This window comes from Drosophila gunungcola, unplaced genomic scaffold (genome assembly GCF_025200985.1).
Source record: "Drosophila gunungcola strain Sukarami unplaced genomic scaffold, Dgunungcola_SK_2 000019F, whole genome shotgun sequence".
NCBI classification, from domain to species: domain Eukaryota; kingdom Metazoa; phylum Arthropoda; class Insecta; order Diptera; family Drosophilidae; genus Drosophila; species Drosophila gunungcola.
In genome coordinates, this window is record NW_026453201.1 from 831579 (window position 1) to 849731 (window position 18153).

The 18153-nt window shown below is 41.8% G+C and overlaps 1 protein-coding gene across 1 annotated transcript in view; it reads right to left on the reverse strand.

Moving 5' to 3' along the window:
• Nucleotides 1–11360: 11360 nt before the first annotated feature.
• Nucleotides 11361–18153, reverse strand: part of LOC128263812 (uncharacterized) — a 32059-nt gene continuing 25266 nt past the window's right edge. The window contains exon 5 of the mRNA XM_052999069.1: nucleotides 11361–11388. Coding sequence (XP_052855029.1) covers nucleotides 11376–11388 — 13 coding nt within the window. The 3' untranslated portion in view covers nucleotides 11361–11375. The remainder of the gene's footprint in view (nucleotides 11389–18153) is intronic.

Below are 18153 nucleotides of genomic sequence, written 5' to 3' on the forward strand. Positions count from 1 at the left end.
GGCCGCTTTCAGTTTAGAGCCATCGCTCTTAAATTCTGGCTTCTCTTTTTTCAAAAACTCTAATTTATTTTGCGAATGTAACGCATTTAATTCTGAAGATAAGCAATGGATCAAAGTTACGTCGTTACTAAGGGCGATCAGCGGAATAAAAACATTAGGATCGGTAGGTGCTGTTACTCCGCATCCACTGGAATGCATTAGCATGAACAACGCAAATCAGCTGGTGGCGACCCCAAGGATTTACAATCATTCCATTTTACGCACATACCCACTTAAAATCTATTTCCAAAATATCTCTGGAATGCGGACAAAAGCGGAACAAGTATATCTTGCTACATCCCAAGGTAACTTTGATGTCATAGTCCTAGTAGAAACCTGGCTCAACATGAACTTTTACACTAACGAGTACTTCGATTTCAACTTGTATCAAGGCTATCGCAAGGACAGATGGTACAAAAACACAATGCGCTAGAGGAGGAGGCGTTATTGTGGCTGCTCGTCCTAGCATGAGATGTTTAACTATTGGTCTTCTCAATGAAGACACCCTTCTGGATCAAGTGGCGGTTTCTGTTATTGGACCAGTGAATACGCTACTTATTGTGGCATCTTATATACCGCCGAAGAGTACCTATTCTCTTTCCAAGGCTCATCTGGAGAACGTGACCAATATCTATGATAATGTACTGGACCAACAGCATCTATGCGTTATTGGTGATTTTAACCTGTCATCCCTTACCTGGACGAAGAACCCTGACGCTCATTCCTTACTGCCAAGTAATTTGCATCAGCCACATGAGGTTGTTTTCATCGACGATCTATTCAGTATGGGCTTAATACAAGTTCATAATGTATTCAATGATTTATATAAGCTCTTAGATTTAGTATTTCTTAGTCCCGATATAAATTTTTCCTTAGTTGAATGTAATTTACCTGTCAGCAATTGCAATGTTCATCATAGGCCGTTGCTACTAAAATTAGACTTTTATAGTCTTGCGCCTTCAGCGGATAATTTTTCCAGTTCATTTTCACTGAAAGCTGCCTTCGTTCAATCAGAAGCGGTATTTCCTCAGTTGACTGGCAATCAATTCTTTCGCATGTTAGTTTGAAGTTGTGTTATGGTCACTTTTTAGATGTTCTTTTAAACATAATTAAAAATAATGCACAAGAAAAAGTGCAAAATTCATTCAAGCTGCCTTGGTATACAAAAGACCTAAAAAAGCTGAAAAATCTTCGCATTAAGTTTTATAAAAAATTTTTAGTATCGCGTGATCCGAGTGATTGGAATAGGCACCTGCAACACAAACGTGATTTTGAGTTTTTAAATAAATTTCTTTACCATCAGTACATAGCAGACGTCGAGAGCGGGCTGAAACTTAACCCCAAATCTTTTTGGAGGTTTGTCAGATCCAAAAAAAAAGTTTCTTCAGTTCCCTCTGCTATGTACCTTATTGAAGAGCTATGTGTACCCTTGAAAATTATTTTTAATCTATCACTTTTGAGTGGACACTTTGCTGATAGATGGAAGGTTGCATACGTGACTCCAATTCTAAAATCCGGGCCCAAGAAAAACATTGCCTATTATCGCCCTATTGCTAAAATAAGTAATATTTCTAAGCTTTTTGAGCGTATTGTTGCCTACAAACTTTCGTTTCTTCTAAAAAGATACAAAAGCAACTGTCAACATGGTTTTGTATCAGGTCGGTCAACCACGACAAACCTAGCAGTTTTCAGCAACTATTGCATTCAAGCCTTTAATAAGCACTGCCAAGTTGATACCATATACACGGATTTGATAAAGTTTGTCACTGTGCCTTGTTGGCAAAACTTGCACATTTGGGCTTACACTCAGCTATGTTAAACTGGATAAGATCTTATCTAAACCATCGTAGCTACAAAGTAAACATTAATGGAACAATTGGGGAACCTTATTTGGCCTTCCGCAGGGGAGCGCTTTGGGACCCCTGCTTTTCATTATTTTTATAAATGATGTACAAATCAATATCTCTTCAGAATGTCTCCTCTATGCAAACGATTTAAAAATTTTTAGAGAGTCGAAACTCCAGCAGACTCACTATCACTGCAGTTAGACTTAGATTTCTTGAGTTCATGGTCCCGCCGAAACTACTTCAGCTAAACGATAATAAATGCTTTTATGTTAGCTACAGTAAATGCGTATACAACCTTATAACCACATATAGCATTGCAGGGCAGCCCTTAAATGTTCAATAAGAATGGTTGTAATGTTTGATTCCAAATTTAATTTCTCAGCACACTTTGATTATATCATGCCTAAAGCGTTCGCTATGTTTGGGTTTGTAAAGCGGAACTCAGTGCTTTTCATGGATCCCTATACGAGGCTTGCGCTCTATTCAACATTTGTGCGCTCTAAAATAGAGTACGCGGCTTTTATCTGGAATCCCTCAGCCAATATCCACATAAATAGAATATCAAGGCTACAGAAAAACTTTCTAAAATTCGCTCTCTTACCCTTAAGAATTTCTGAACCCTTCCCCCCTTATCAGCAGCAGTGTCTCCTCTTTCACCTTCCCACACTTGCCAATCGCAGAACAATCATATCCATCTGTTTCATCGCCGACCTGGTGGCCGGAATCATTGACTATCCAAAACTTCTTTCAAAAGTTGGCTTTAATGCTCCTGCCAGGCACCTCCGAGATTTTGCTCCCTTTATTGTTGAGTTACGCAGGACTAATTACTCCCAAAACAAGCCACTTTATAGAGCCTTGTGTGAGTGCAATAAACTTCTAACTAACATGCGACTTAATTATTTTTCTAGCCAGTCTGATCTTAAACATAAATTGATTGATTACTTTTTTCAATGTTAGTTCGTAAGAATAATGTTAAATATATAAGTAGCCAGTTAAGGAATGAATACCGTTGGCGAATAAATAAATAAATAAATTATCATAATCAATTATCAATCAGCGCAAGTACGAGTAGACAACGGAACAAGCGTCTGGATACACGGGACGCACCTCGTCACGTTTAATCAGCGCGTCAAAGTTAACGAAACCCTGGTTTTGAAAAAAAAAACTCCGCCCAGAAGAGGACTCCGGGGGTGGCAAGCTCAGCCTCACTGAACATCACCATCAATCAAAATACCCTGAGCCACCCCTACCTTCACCGCTTGAGTGAACGTAACCTGGAATACATTCAGAAGTCCAGATGAAGCACTACCCTATAACACATCAGTGGTAGCTACAATTAGGACAGAAAACGAAGACCCCATTTATGCAAAATTGTATCCTTACCCTATGGGGGCTGCCGACATTGTCAACAAGAAATACAAAATCTGTTGAGTAACGGCATAATACAAAAATCAACGTCATCTTACAACAACCCAATATGGGTAGTAGACAAAAAGGGAACTGATGAAGAGGGCAATAAGAACATGCGACTAGTAATTGACTTTCGCAAACTTATCGAAAAAACAATGTCCGACTAGTACCCCATGCCAAATATCTCTACGATATTGGGGAACTTAGGCAAGGCCAAATATTTCACAACTTTGGATCTTAAGTCGGGTTATCACCAGATCATGCTCGCAGAAAACTTATTTTCGGTAAACGGGGGAAAATATGAATTTCGAAGGCTCCCTTTTGGTCTGAAAATGGCGGCCAGCATATTATAGAGGACAATCAACGATTTTGCGAGAACAAATCGGCAAATTTTGCTACGTATATGTGGATGATGTGATCATCTTTTCAGAAAATTGACAAACCCACGTCACACATGTAGATTGGGTTCTAAAGAACCTTTACGAAGCAAACATGAGGGTGTCAGTAGAAACGTCGCGCTTCTTAAAAAAAGTGTGAGTTTTTCAGAGTTCATAGTGACCAGTGATGGCGCAACGACTGATCCAGAAAAAGTCAGGGCCATTAAAGACTTTCCGGAACTAAAATCTGTATTCCAAGTCAGATCGAGCGAGCTTTTATAGATGTTTTATAAACGATTTTGCAGCTATAGCAAAACCTATTTCTGATATCTTAAAAGGGGAAAATGGAACTGTTAGCAATAGTTCAGTTCTCTGAAGCGCAGCAAAAGGCACCCAAAACATGAGCTCGGCGAGACGCCGACCTCCTCTCACGTAGGAGAAATGCTTTATATTGACATTTTTTTTACGGATAAAAATAATTCCTCACCTGCATTGACAAATTTTCAAAATTCGCCTTCATGCAGCGCGTCCACTCAAGGACAATTGAGGGCCTTAAACCGGCCATATTACAACTAATGACTTTTTTCCCTAGGGCTAAGGTAGTCTATTGCGATAATGGACCATAATTAAATTCGCACACAATCTCAACTATGCTCGCGAACCATTCTGGTGTTAGCACTGCAAACGCACCACCCCTCCATAGCGTCTCAAACGGAAGAGTGGAGCGCTTCCACAACACCCTTTCGGAACTCGCACATTGTTTGAAAATCGACAAAAGTTTAACTGATACTGTGGAAGTAATTTTGTTGGCCGCCACCAAATATAACAAGTCGATTCATTCGATCATCAACAAACGACCAGTCGACGTGGTGGAGGTGCATCCGGACGATCCGCAAACGGAAGTAAGAAATAGGATCATAAGGACCCAGGACACACTTAGGGCCAGGGAAGATGTCTCCCGACAAAACAGGGTATTCGAGGTCGGCGAGAAAGTCTTGGTTAAGTCAAACCAAAGACTTGGCAATAAACTCACACCACTGTGTGCGGAGACACAGCTCACCTCCGCGACCTGCTCGACTCGTTAGGCGTGCACCACAGAGTAGCCAGGAGTTAAGACTTTTTAGGATCAATGTTAAAAGTCGTAGCAGGAACTCCGGACGCTGGGGATTTAGAAAGAATTAAATTTACAGAAACACAATTAATCAATTCAAACAATAGACAAATAGAAATAAATACCAGAATACAAAGTCAAATTAATGAATTAACGTCAACCGTAAATCAAATCCTGAAAGTGGCAAAGGGTTTACAAGTGGACACTGGCCATTTATATGAAACATTGCTCTCCAGAAATCGAATGTTAACAATGAAACTTCAAAACTTAATGATGTCAGTCTCGCTTGCTAAAGTAAATATAGTCAGCCCAAACATATTAGATCACGCAGTCCTAGAAATTATTTGGATGAAGGAGCCCACCGACACTTCTATAAAAGATATGATGTCCGTAGCGTCCGTGAAAATTCTCCAGTGTGTTAACATATTGCACTTCATTACTAAATTCCCAAAAATTAAATTAGCATGTAAGAATATTACAATGTTCCCGGTAGCACATAATAATGTGATGCTAAGGTTAGTGGATAGTATAATAGCAGAATGCAATTGGGAAATGTATGCGATCCAGAATTGCTCCAGAACACCAGGAGTCACTTTCTGCCGACTATCAGCGGAGACCACATGCGCCCGAGAGCTCCACGCAGGTGCAGTTGCGCACTGAGAGACCCAATCAAGCGATTTACATCCGATCACTTATGTCGATGAGGGAAATATCATAATCAATGATCAATCAGCGCAAGTACGAGTAGACAACGGAACAAGCGTCTGGATACACGGGACGCATCTCGTCACGTTTAATCAGCGCGTCACAGTAAACGAAACCCTGGTTTTGAACCAAAACTCCGCCCAACTCCGGGGTGGCAAGCTCAGCCTCACCATCAATCAAAATACTCTGAGCCTCCCCTACCTTCACCGCTTGAGTGAACGTAACCTGGAATACAGAAGTTCGGAGATAAAATCAACACCAATTAGACACACATGGTAGCGCTAATTACAGGAGTAATATGTTGCGCGTTGATTTGTGTCGGGCAAACCTACAAACCTACAATCACCGGTGCCAGAAGATCTGCGGTCCAACTAAGAAGGGTGATTGCTGAAATAGGGTCAGCCGAGGGCGACCTCAATCTTGAGTAGTTAACTAAGTAGCTAACCGGACGAAGGCAATGACCGAATGTCTGAAGCCCAGCAGCGGCCAAAACAGCTGACGCGGCATTTGGCCGGATGCTCGTGAATAGCCGGCAAGCACTGCATATTTGCGTGGCCGCTATGAATTTCATTTTTTGTTGGCTTTAAGTTCAGTTCTGATTTAGATTCAATAAAGAGCACATCGCTCATAAAACAAACTCCGGCAACAGCCGTTAAACATCTCTTTATTATTTTGCACTGACTGAGTCTCTAGGCCAGCTGGCGAAGGGGGCAGTCACCTCCTAATCAGCATCCTAATCAGCAACTGTGAAGGGATAGCCATCCGGCTCTGACTGCGGCGAGGGATCCCCGATCTCCACATACGACAACGAAGTTAAGGCCACCTCCTGCCCCCGCACTTCCGAGCGGGCTTCAGCAGGTGTGACCAGCAACAATCTCTTTCCTACCGCGTTTACGGGAGTAAATTCTAAGTAGCAGTTTCCAGCCGCCTACCCTCACATGCGGGTGCTAACGCATTCCCCCCGCATCTTCGAGAGGCAATCACAAGCTGCTAGCCGTCATTCAACTATAGCGGGCGCTCCCAAAAGCGACCGCTTCCCCCGCGCCTACGAGTGGGCATCTCTGAGAAGACCAGCGTTTCACCATTGAGGCTGAAGAGGACCACCCTAAGCCACACACACATACCATATATTGTTTCCCTCGCACCTACGTGTGGGCTCATTAAGGAAGACCACCCTTGCCAGTGCGGCCGACGAGGACCATCTCAGGCCGCGCCCATCAACTAAGATTAATTTATATAAGACAGCACATCAGAAGATATTTGAGTAGGGGAACCACAGAAAGAGGTTTTGGAAGTGCAGACTGAGTTTCTGCAGAACCAACTTGGCCCGGTAGTCCAGACACAACATTCCCTTGTGGCGGTATAGGTAACGTACTTGTTTGGGTTCCGAGGTGTCGCTGCGATCGGCTGCTGATCCGTTCTGCTGTCCGTCTGATATGGGCTGCGAGGTATTCCCCTTTGGCAGCTTTCATCTCGTTTACAACCTCAATACAGGCGTCACAACAGTAATGCAGGTTGGGCCCCTTGTAAAGTTCATCACTTGTCTGACCTGTGAATACAGCGCACCATATTTTCACACAGCCAGCAAGTCATACTTAACTGATCTTCCCTTATTATTATTATTAATTTTTTTCCATTTTTTTTTATAATCAGACCACTGTACCAGAAAAAAAAATAAAAATTTGTAAGCGAGCAGTAAAAGTACCGCAAGAGCGCAGAAACTGAACGCTTAGAACTTTTGAGAGAGAAAGAACGTAAGAGCAAGAGAGCGGGAGCGTAGCGCATGGGCTTGCATGCACAGCCCAACAACAAAAACAACACTACAGCGTGGGCGGACAAAGCACAAAGAAAACATTGCAAAATCACAAAAACAGAAAAAAACAAATGTTTAAAAAGTTTTGTTAGTATTTTTAACTAAACATTCGCGAAGCGAACGGAATATTAAAGTTTATAGATTAAAAAACCGCTCAACAACAATTATGGTAAATGATATTACGGAAACAAATAAAAATTCGGGGTGCACAGACCGTGCGTTTTGAAAGTCAGATAATGTTGTTGAAGACATTTTGATAGAGATTTGGAAACAAATATTTTCAGCGTCGCGGATAGAACAGATGTGGGAATGTGTGTGTAAGCGCATTCCATTTGCAACGAGTTTATATCAGCAGCTGCAAAGAATATAAGATTTAGTTCAAAGAGAGATCAAGAAGTCATAAGAAGAATACGAGAACGACGATGAGTGACGACAAGAGCCCGCGTCAAGGGACAATCTTGTATACAACGCAACTGTTATCATTTCTACTATCATCTACTATTATCAAATAAATAAAATCAAAACCAAATCCCACATAGATATGCAATGTTTAAGAAAAAATTATGAAATTCCATCAATATCTGGGTTATTAGAATCATTAAAGTCAAGGATAGCTGATTGGATATCCTCACAAGTGATATCAAGCATGCCAACTGTTCACGCCAAGTAGGCGTTTGTGTTTTCTGCCAGTGCTTTCTTCTTTATTCGCCGCTCTAAACAAGTAAAGCTTATGTTAGTTCCTATATACAAGTTCTAATAAACGTCGCGCCAAAACCCAATATTATATCGGATTTATTTATTTTCGCATTCCTACGTAGGAATCGGTTTCCTCCTATTCAAAATTAAAGAAGCAACCAATCTCACCCCTACACCCACGTTTACCAATACTGGAATTGATTGCAGCTCACGAGCGTTAAACCAGGGCAGCCTATATGAACCATGTGCAGTTTAAGTTTAAGATAAAATCATCATTCATTAAAAATTGAAAAAAGATTGCGGTGCACTGAGGGTGCAAAATAGTTAAATGTCACACACAGGAATAAAGGCATATCACAAAGTGAATGTGTAAAATTAATGGGCGGAATGGGCTCAGCAGCGCTTAGTCGAAAATCACCATTTTAACCGAAAAATCGTTTTTTCTGATGAGGCCCATTTCCACCTCGGTGGTTATGTTAATAAGCAAAACTGTCGCATTTGGGGTTCTGAAAATCCACACGTCGTCTTGGAGAAGCCAATGCATCCATAACAAGTGACTGTGGCATCCTTGGGCCGTTTTTCTTTGAACTCGAGGAAGGAGCCGCCGTAACAGTTAATGGTGTCCGCTATCGCGGCATGTTGGAAGACTTTTTCTTTCCCCGAATGGAAGAAGAAGGACGGCGCTACACAGCCAACGTCGCAATCGATCTTTTGCGCGGTACGTTCGAAAATCGCATAATCAGCCGAAACGGCCGCCTCGCAGCTGCGATTGGACCCCATTGGACTATTTTTTGTGGGGTGCCGTCAAGGATAAGTGTTACGCCAACCACCAAAAGCACGAGATTGAAATTGCCATCAGGGCCATTGAGGGCCATACCATTGAAACTGTGTTTAAAAATTGGGTCGTCCGAATGGGCTAATGTAAAGCCAGCTGAAACAGCCATATAAACGAAGTGGTGTTATAGCGATTTTAAAACGCAAATCTTTCGTGGGCCACTCATATTTATGGGGAAATCTAGCAGAAATGATTGGAATGGGTGGTCACCATATCATACATCATAGGACAACATCATCATGGATAAATCGTTAGCAGAAAAAAAAACTTTCCACTTGAGAATATCAAATCTGTATTTAGTTTTGCGTTAACACCCATTTTGTTGGCGGGAAATTTAATTTTGTGTTCTTTTCTACTTCTTTTTAGGTTTAGCGTATGCCTGGCATCAACTTTTTCGCTACAATTCTTTTAACCGTCGGTGTGCAGACGCTATTAGACGATTTTCTCAGAAACTGTGGTTATCATTTTAATGAAACTTTCTGTCAATAATAGGGTATTTCCACAGAGATTCATCCACCTTCCACCATCCGGATGGTGGGATGCACCCTTCAACGGATGGTGGAAGGTGGATGGATCTCTGTGGAAATACCCTATTAGCCGATGTTTTTTTGGTGCAACTCTTAATTCTCGGTGCGAAAGAATGTGAATTGACATGGCGGCCATCTTTGTTCCTGTTAACCAGAGGTGTGGTCGAAAAGTGGGGATTTGGGGGTTAACACTCGCCCAGACAGCAATTTGAATACATAGTTTATATATGCCATTATTTAAAAGTTCAGATAACCATTTAACAACTAATCCACGGCGTTAAAAGTCTACCATCCATTAAAAATCCCAACCGTTTCGCTAGGATGGGCTCTGTGGGACTGGACCATTAATCGCCTGGTTTACCTTTCATATGAGCGCAACCTCTTTAACTGCCAATTCGAAATTCAGTATTTTTCGGGGGAACGAAGGGAAGACGATGTAAAAGTGAAACTCAAAATCACGCTGCCACCGTCTTTTGAATTTCACTTTGTTTTGAGCACTCGGAGCAAGACGACATTGACGGTAGACGGTAGGCGGTGGCAGTGTGAATTGTAGATTCACTTTTTCACCGTCTTCTCATGGTTCCCTTAATAAATACTCTAAATATTAATTTAAAATGACAGTTATTTAGTGATTGGATCAATATATACTAAATCTACTGGATAAAACAGCAAAAGAAAGGAACAGCAGAGGTGGAATATTTTAGGAAAATTCTAATACGAAATTTACGGACTTTATTCATGCGGTAGTTAATCCATGTTTTTTTTCGGCTCGACTCTTAATTCTTCCTTTGGGAGTAAAAAATTCAGCACTTACTATGAAAACGTAAACAATACTGACAAAGAACAATTTATGCAACAGGTTGCATAAATTTATAATAATTAGTTGAATTTAATATTATAGTCGATTATACATCAACGTCCAGTAGCAAGCTAAGGTGGACGTTTAAAATGCTCATCGATATTTGACAGGAGAATATTGAACAGTTGAGGGGATCCCGAAAGAATTTCCATGTCTACATGGAGAAACCCCAGCTGAGGTATGTTGTTTTCACGAAGAAATACAGGTAGCTTTATAATGCGTGCAATAATAAGTTTGCCATAAACTCCATGGTGTTATTCTTCGCAGGCAGGAAAAAAGTAAAATGGGGCCCAGCGGTGGGGATCCGACTGGTTGGCAAAATTATTAGTTGCACAACATTAGAACATTATTATTTAATATCGTATCGATAACAGATTCTGTTTAAAATGAAATCAGTTTGGTATTTGAGAAAATATAGTAAAAAAAAAAATCGACATATCGATATCCACAGTGGTTAAATGTTTTCTGAACTTTTAAATAATGGCTTATATCTACTCTGTATTCAATTTGCTGTCTGGGGGAGCGTTAATCTCCTAAGCCTCCCGTCTCTTTCGACTACGCCACTGGTTCACAGAAAAAAGATCGCCAAGACTTAGCACCGAAAAAACATTGGCCAAATATCGGCTAAAAACGTGCAGTTAGGAACGTAAATATTCCGAACTAGGACTTTTAAGCACCTGCGTTTCGTGAGTTCTGCGCACTCTTTGGATTTGATGACATCGAACTCTTACAACGGATGTACTTGTCAGTATCATTGCTGCCGGCCCTTGACAATGCTTTTAGGATAGCTAGCGTTTGGGAGCTCGTGGGATCTTCATATCTGTTGCTTAAACTGTTCCCAAACCAGGTTCTGCATAAGCAAGTATTTGCAAAGCTGTTTTCTAACTCTATGGATTTTAACTCATACGTGCGTGAGTTAGTCCACACTTAGTCACCGTCTGCGAATTCTCTGAAACTGGCCGCATTAGAACAGCGTAACCCTTTGCTGCCCATTTTTTTTTTTATTTTTCGACGATTCAGAAGGAGGATTTGCTACCTCTAAAACTCACAACGATATTAAAGGCATTCTGTGGTGTCTACAGGCTTCAGACAAAAATTAAGCAAGCTTCTGTTTTACCGATTCATATCCATTATCCATATATACCATTTCTAAATATTATATGCAGTACCTATAAGTAAAAGATAAAATTTGATATAATTAGAATTAAAGAAAGAAAAGAATATACATTTACATAAACAAAACAAAACCTTATGTAAATTTTCGGAGGTCTCGCAACAGTTGATATGTAAAATAACGAGTAAAGTAAATCACATACACAACTATATGCGAATGTAGAGAAAAAAAAATCTCATATAAATAACTTTACAAATCTCGAGATAAAATAATCTCAATATTTAACCCCTAGCTCCAAATAGGTAGAGTAATTTAATTGTATAGTTATGAATTAATCAATATTTATATGTTCGTAATCGTGTGACCAAAATTCAAATGAATTTGGCATCGCAACTGTAGCAAGGGGAAACAAATAAATGACAATAAATTAACTGAAGATATTTAATGCAAGAAATGAAGATTAATAAATTGTAACGTGAAGATGATGTGCTAAGTGTTCGTCTATGGGGAGGGGAAATGAGACTGACCCTGGAGTAGGCTGACGGAAGCCAGCGGAAGGAAGATTTGGCGAAGGATGTATGCCAGATCTCAGGTAGGGTGGGGGTGTCGGAGTACATCACCTATACTCCAATTTGTTCTAGTAACGTCCAATTTGTAACATTATTTATTTTATTTTTGTTTACATTTTATTATACCCGTGCAGAGGGTAATATAATTTCAGTCAGAAGTTTGCAACGCAGTGAAGGAGACATCTCCGACCCTATAAAGTATATATAAGTTAACTGTGGCCAGCCGAACCAAAGTCGTTGACCACAGTTTACGTAAACAACTGCGCTCCGGCCAAATTGCTGACCATGCAATGAGCCGGATGCTCGTGCGCAGACGGCAAACACTGCATATTTGCGTGGCCGCTGCGAGCCTCTGTTAGCTTTAAGTCAATCCCTTAAGTTCAGTTCTGATTTGAATCCAATAAAGAGCACATCGCTCGTAAAACAAACTCCGGCAACCGCCGTTAAACAATTTATTATTTGAACACTGACTGAGTCTCTAGGCCGGTAGTGAACGGAGGGCAGTTACCCTTCCAGCGTAATCGTCATAACTCTACAGTGGACGAAAGCTGACCGTCGGCCAACCGGCCACCTACCTACAGGAGATACAAAGAATCACCACCCCCGTATCAACGTAAACCGGACGACCGTCCACCTACCTACAAGAGCTACGCAGAACCACCATCCTCATACCAACGTAAATCGACCAAACCGGCGATCAACAACGGGACTGCAGCGAGGGACTAACTGCAATAAACCTATAATAACTAATTAGCGCTCAACTAAGTGGTTACTAGATTCCCACTGGATAAATAAAACAATTTTTTGGAAAAAACGAACACACAATTCACCAAGCATGTCAGTGGGCCCTTCGGCCAAAACTTTTATGTCTTCAAAAAAAATGTATGTAACTGCAAAGTGTCAGGGAGGACAAGCATTGAATTCTGTCTCCTACAGCAACAAAGCGAAAGAATTTAAAATATATAAATAACGAGTGTGAAGTGAGTTTTTTTGGAAAATCTCAGTATTCATAATTTTCTAATTTATAATTTAACAGTTATTAGGTTAGTTATCTTAAACAAACAAAATACAAAAGCTAAAATTTTCAATGCGAAATTTTTTAACAACATAATAAATTTATTAGTTAAAATTATGCCCCATAATTTTTCTTCCTGTGTAACGGCTCATCGCTATTTCGCCGGCCATCTCAGAGGTCTTTTTTCGTTTCTTCTCACTGTATACTAAATATAATTTTGTGCAGCGGCCGCACATTCTGTCACCCTGCAGACATTGTTGGTGTTTTTATTGTCCCGCGTATCAAAAGGAAATTCGACCTCAAAGTCTTTCGACTTTGTCTTTGTTGTGCAGCGCTTTGGCTTATGCGCGCGAATCTCTCTGCGACCAGATCCAACTGCCCATGAGTAATCCGTTTTTCGAATATAGAAACAATAAACAATTCTCAAGCGACTCAGAGTCCGAGAGTGAGGGGCAGCTCCACGCCTCAACCCCAATACTCAATGCATGTCATAGAGCAGGAGATGGGCACCCTCAGGCAGGGAAATCTTTCACTGCTGCAATATTATGACGAGGTGGAGAAAAAACTGACCCTCCTCACAAACAAGGCCACCATGTCGCACGACGCTTCGGCGGCCGAATTCCTGTGTGAAAAATTCCGGGATGATGCTCTTCGAGTATTCATCGCGGCCTCATTTGCAAGAAGCCAGGAGGATAGGGATAAAAAACAATATCCAAAGGCGCAAGAGCCGGCCGTGTCCGATCGTTCAGGCCCCATTAAAAAGCAGAGAGTTAACCAAGTCGCGCAGAGCGCGGGCGAAACTGAAGAAAAATACACCGCCGCAGCTTCCAGCGCAGCGGCCAAAATCGATGATGACGCCATCTCAGAGTATGACTCTGATATAATAAATTTTTTAGGGCAAGATCCACTGCTGCCCGTCATCAGACGAAGAGTAGCGGGGACTAACATGAGATTCCTTATCGACACGGGCGCATCGAAAAAATTTCATCCGACCTCACAAAGGATTAAAAGGCGTTCGCCCAGTAGACTCCCCATTTACCATTCATTCAATTCATGGGGGTACAACTATCACGAATAAATGCTTCGTTTCAATATTCAATCTTAAGGCCACCTTTTTCATACTACCAGACTTGACTACCTTTGATGGAATAATCGGCCTCGACCTATTAAAACAGGCAGGGGCGTCACTCTGCCTAGCTTCCGGCCACCTAAAATGGGGCACTGAAGTAGAGCAGATTGATTTCCATACGTGCTCTGACGTAAACTTTACCAACGTGGATTGCTCAGATGCACCGCCATTCGCAAAAAACGCGTTCTTAGAAATGCTAAAGACCAGGAAAAGGGCTTTTGCAGACCCTAATGAGGCTTTACCTTACAACACACCGGTGGTAGCTACCATCAGAACGGTTAGTGAGGAGCCCATATACGCGAAGTTATACCCGTACCTCATGGGAGCAGCGGATTTCGTCAACAAAGAGATTGAGGATCTGCTTAAAAATGGGATAATTCAGAAGTCGGTATCCCCTTACAACAATCCGATATGGGTTGTGGATAAAAAAGGGACCGATGAGCTTGGAAACCGAAAAATGCGACTAGTTATTGACTTTCGCAAATTAAACGAAATAACCGTGTCCGACAAATATCCCATGCGAAATATAAGCATGATATTAGGCAACCTAGCTAATGCTAAATATTTCCTAACGCTGGACCTCAAGTCTGGCTATCACCAAATCATACTCGCGGAACGCGACAAAAAAAAACTTCTTTCTCAGTAAATGGGGGGAAAATATGAATTCCGCAGATTACCGTTTGGCCTCAAAAATGCAGGCAGCGTTTTTCAGAGGGCCATCGACGACATCCTACGGGAACAGATCGGCAAGTTCTGCTATGTTTACGTTGACGACGTAATCATTTTTTCAAAAGATGAAAACTCTCATATCAAGCACGTAGATTGGGTTCTTAGAGCCTGTACGATGCGAACATGAGAGTATCGGGAGAAAAATCTAGCTTTTTTAAGAAAAGTGTAAGCTTCCTTGGGTTTATAGTCACTTGTAAAGGTGCCACAACAGACCCAGAAAAGGTAAAGGCTATAAAAGAATTTCCGGAACCCAAAAGTGTTTTTGAGGTACGATCATTTCTAGGCCTAGCCAGCTATTATCGATGTTTCATTAAGGACTTTGCAGCAATAGCGAAGCCTATATCGGACATCTTGAAGGGGGAAAACGGAACAGTTAGTAGACAAAGGTCACGAAACATTCCGGTTCAGTTTTCTGAGGCGCAACAACAAGCGTTCCAGAAACTACGAAATATCTTGGCGTCCGACGACGTGATGCTAAGATACCCCGACTAACGACTGATCTAACGACAGATGCCTCCGGCTATGGCATTGGCGCAGTATTGTCCCAAGAGGGTCGTCCAATAACAATGATCTCAAGGACATTAAAAGACAGGGAGATCAACTACGCCACAAACGAGAGGGAACTCTTAGCCATAATTTGCGCACTGGCCAAGCTGCGAAACTATTTACCTATATGCAGTAAAAGATATAAACATTAACATTCGCAGTATCGGAATCCAATCCGAATGCGAAACGCAAACGATGGAAAGCTCGCATCGACGAGTCCGGCGCTAAAATGTTTTATAAGCCCGGCAAGGAGAATCTCGTCGCGGATGCCCTCTCCAGACAGAAACTTAACGTTGTGGAGGCGGAAGAAGCTTATTCGTGTGCGGCCACTATCCACAGGGAAGTCTCGCTCACACTCACCATCGAAGCAACGGTGATGCCGTTGAATTGCTTTCAGAACCAGATAACTCTGGAGGAAGAGCAGCTTCGTGCTCTTTGGAAATAAGAGACGGCACAACATTGACTTCACGTGCATGGAGTCTCTGCTTGAGGAACTCGCGGACACCATAGTCCCCAAGGGCGTTGTTACAGCCGGCCATTAAAACGAAGCTTCTAACAGCATTTTAGTTGAAACGATGGTTAATTTATTTATATTTAAAATATATTCTGGATTATAAAAAAGCTTTAAAAAATCTTTTCTCTTCTCGAGGCTCGTGCTGCAATTGGTTTTCGATAGTTGCCTCTCTTCCTGGATGCACATCGATTGATGTTAAAATGTATCGTTCTTTCCATCGATCATTTTGTAGAAAATAATTAATAAGAATTAAATTTCAAATTGCTGTACTGGGGCGGTAACATTCCCCCTACGTAAACAGCTACAAGGGTTTACTTTGATTTCGGTAAAACGTCTAGTACAGCTATTTTTGTTGCTGGCCGGACCATAATTCCATGTTGAGTTTTTATTGTAGCAGATCAGACCTGACCATCTTTAGCTGTGGTTACTTCTGTAATACGTCCCTTGAGCCAAAGGTTCCTAGGTTCCTCCAACGGCCAACGGGGATCGTTTTGGGAACCATTTGGACCGCCTAGTGACAATTGGCATATACTCCTTCACCCACCTTTTCCAGAATAGATCAGCTAATTCTTGAGCCTGGCACCAGCGTTGTCTTGGGTTCAAGTCAGTTGTGACTGTTGGTTTGTAGCCATTTGCCGATCCCAACAGTAAATGGTTAGGCGTCAATGAGTCATCGTCTTCTGCCTCTAATGATACAAAGGTCAAAGGGCGGGAGTTAATTACGTATTCTGCACTTAATAATGCATTCCTTAGGCTTTCGTCGTTGTAGTTGGAGTTCGGAGAAATTGACTTTATAACCAGTTGAATGGAACGAATTAGGCGCTCCCAGGCTCCGCCCATGTGCGGAGCGGCTGGTGGATTGAAGCGCCATCTGATCTGGTCGTACAAGTTTCTCGAAGTCAATGTTCTTTAGCTCCTCCTTGACGATCTTCTCTGTTGCTCTAAAATTTGTGCCATTGTCCGAAAATATTTCCCTTGGTGTCCCGCGGCGGGACATAAAGTTAGTTAGGCACATTTCACATGAGCTAGTGTCAAGGCTATAGGCTATTTCTATATGGACGGCACGTAGAGTGAGGCATGTAAAAATAACGCCCCAGCGCTTCTCCTTATGTCGGCCTACAGTTACCAGTAATGGCCTTTCGAAACTAGCAATTCTGGCTGGAAGGAGTAACGCCATCTGTGGTGGTTCCGGGATTGCAGAATTATTCTTGCATATTTGAAACGATTTTCGAACCAATTTGTATACGATTCGCAACTGAGGGATAAAGTACATACTTCGTATCAGATTAATGGTGCCCTCGTGAAGCATATGGTGGTTTTTCTCGTGAAAGTCCTTTACTACAAGATGTGTGATGTGGTTATGCTTTGGCAGTACGATCTGGTCCCTGTTTTGATTTATAGAATCCGCCCGCCCTTGAGTACGCATTATGCCCGCATCATCAATGTATACGTTGAAGCCGATTAACGCGCTTGGTTTTGTTATGTTTTGGCTTGATTGAAGGGTGTCAAGTTCTGTTTTGAAGCCATCCGGCTGCGCTTTCCTGAAAAGAATGTTTTTTGCCGACGTTAGTTGCTCAATCGAAAGGTGTCTTGTTATTTTTTCAGCTTTGCATCTAGCTTGAAGAATTCCTACGTCTAATAAGAAAGTAGCGGTTGCCCTGTACAAGCGCTTCCAATCTGAAAAACACTCAACGTTTAACGGTATCGCTTTTACGCTGGTCCTTCTCATTACCAATACAGTTCTTCGGATCTCGTCACATTTAACATTTGGAAAGTTGCATACATCGGGTTGTTTGGGCCATTGGTCCCTTGACTGTCGGAGAAAGTGTGGCCCATTTACCCATTCTTCAGGATTGGGCTTGGATGTGAATTTCGTGGCCATATCTGCTACATTTAGCTTCGTTGAAACCCAATGCCATTGACTGGCATTCGTAGTCTCCATGATTTCTCCAACAAGGTGCATGACAAAGGCGTAAAAATTTCGCGGATCCATTGTCAGCCATGAAATAACAGTCCTTGAGTCCGTCCAATATATGTGTTCATCGGCCTTTATGTTACGTGTGTTACGGACTTTCTGAGATAAGCGCGCGCCAGTCAAAGCGGCAAGTAGTTCCATTCGGGGTATGGAAAGCGGCTTAAGAGGTGCCACTTTGCTTTTTTGCTGCGACCAATGATATAGTGATGTCATCTCCTTTTCTTATACGAAAATAGCAGACGGCTGCATATCCGAACTCGCTGGCATCCACAAAGGTGTGTTGTTCGGTGAAGTCTGCGATATGGAGTAATGGCGAGTAATGTCGTGGACCTGAACTGTTGCG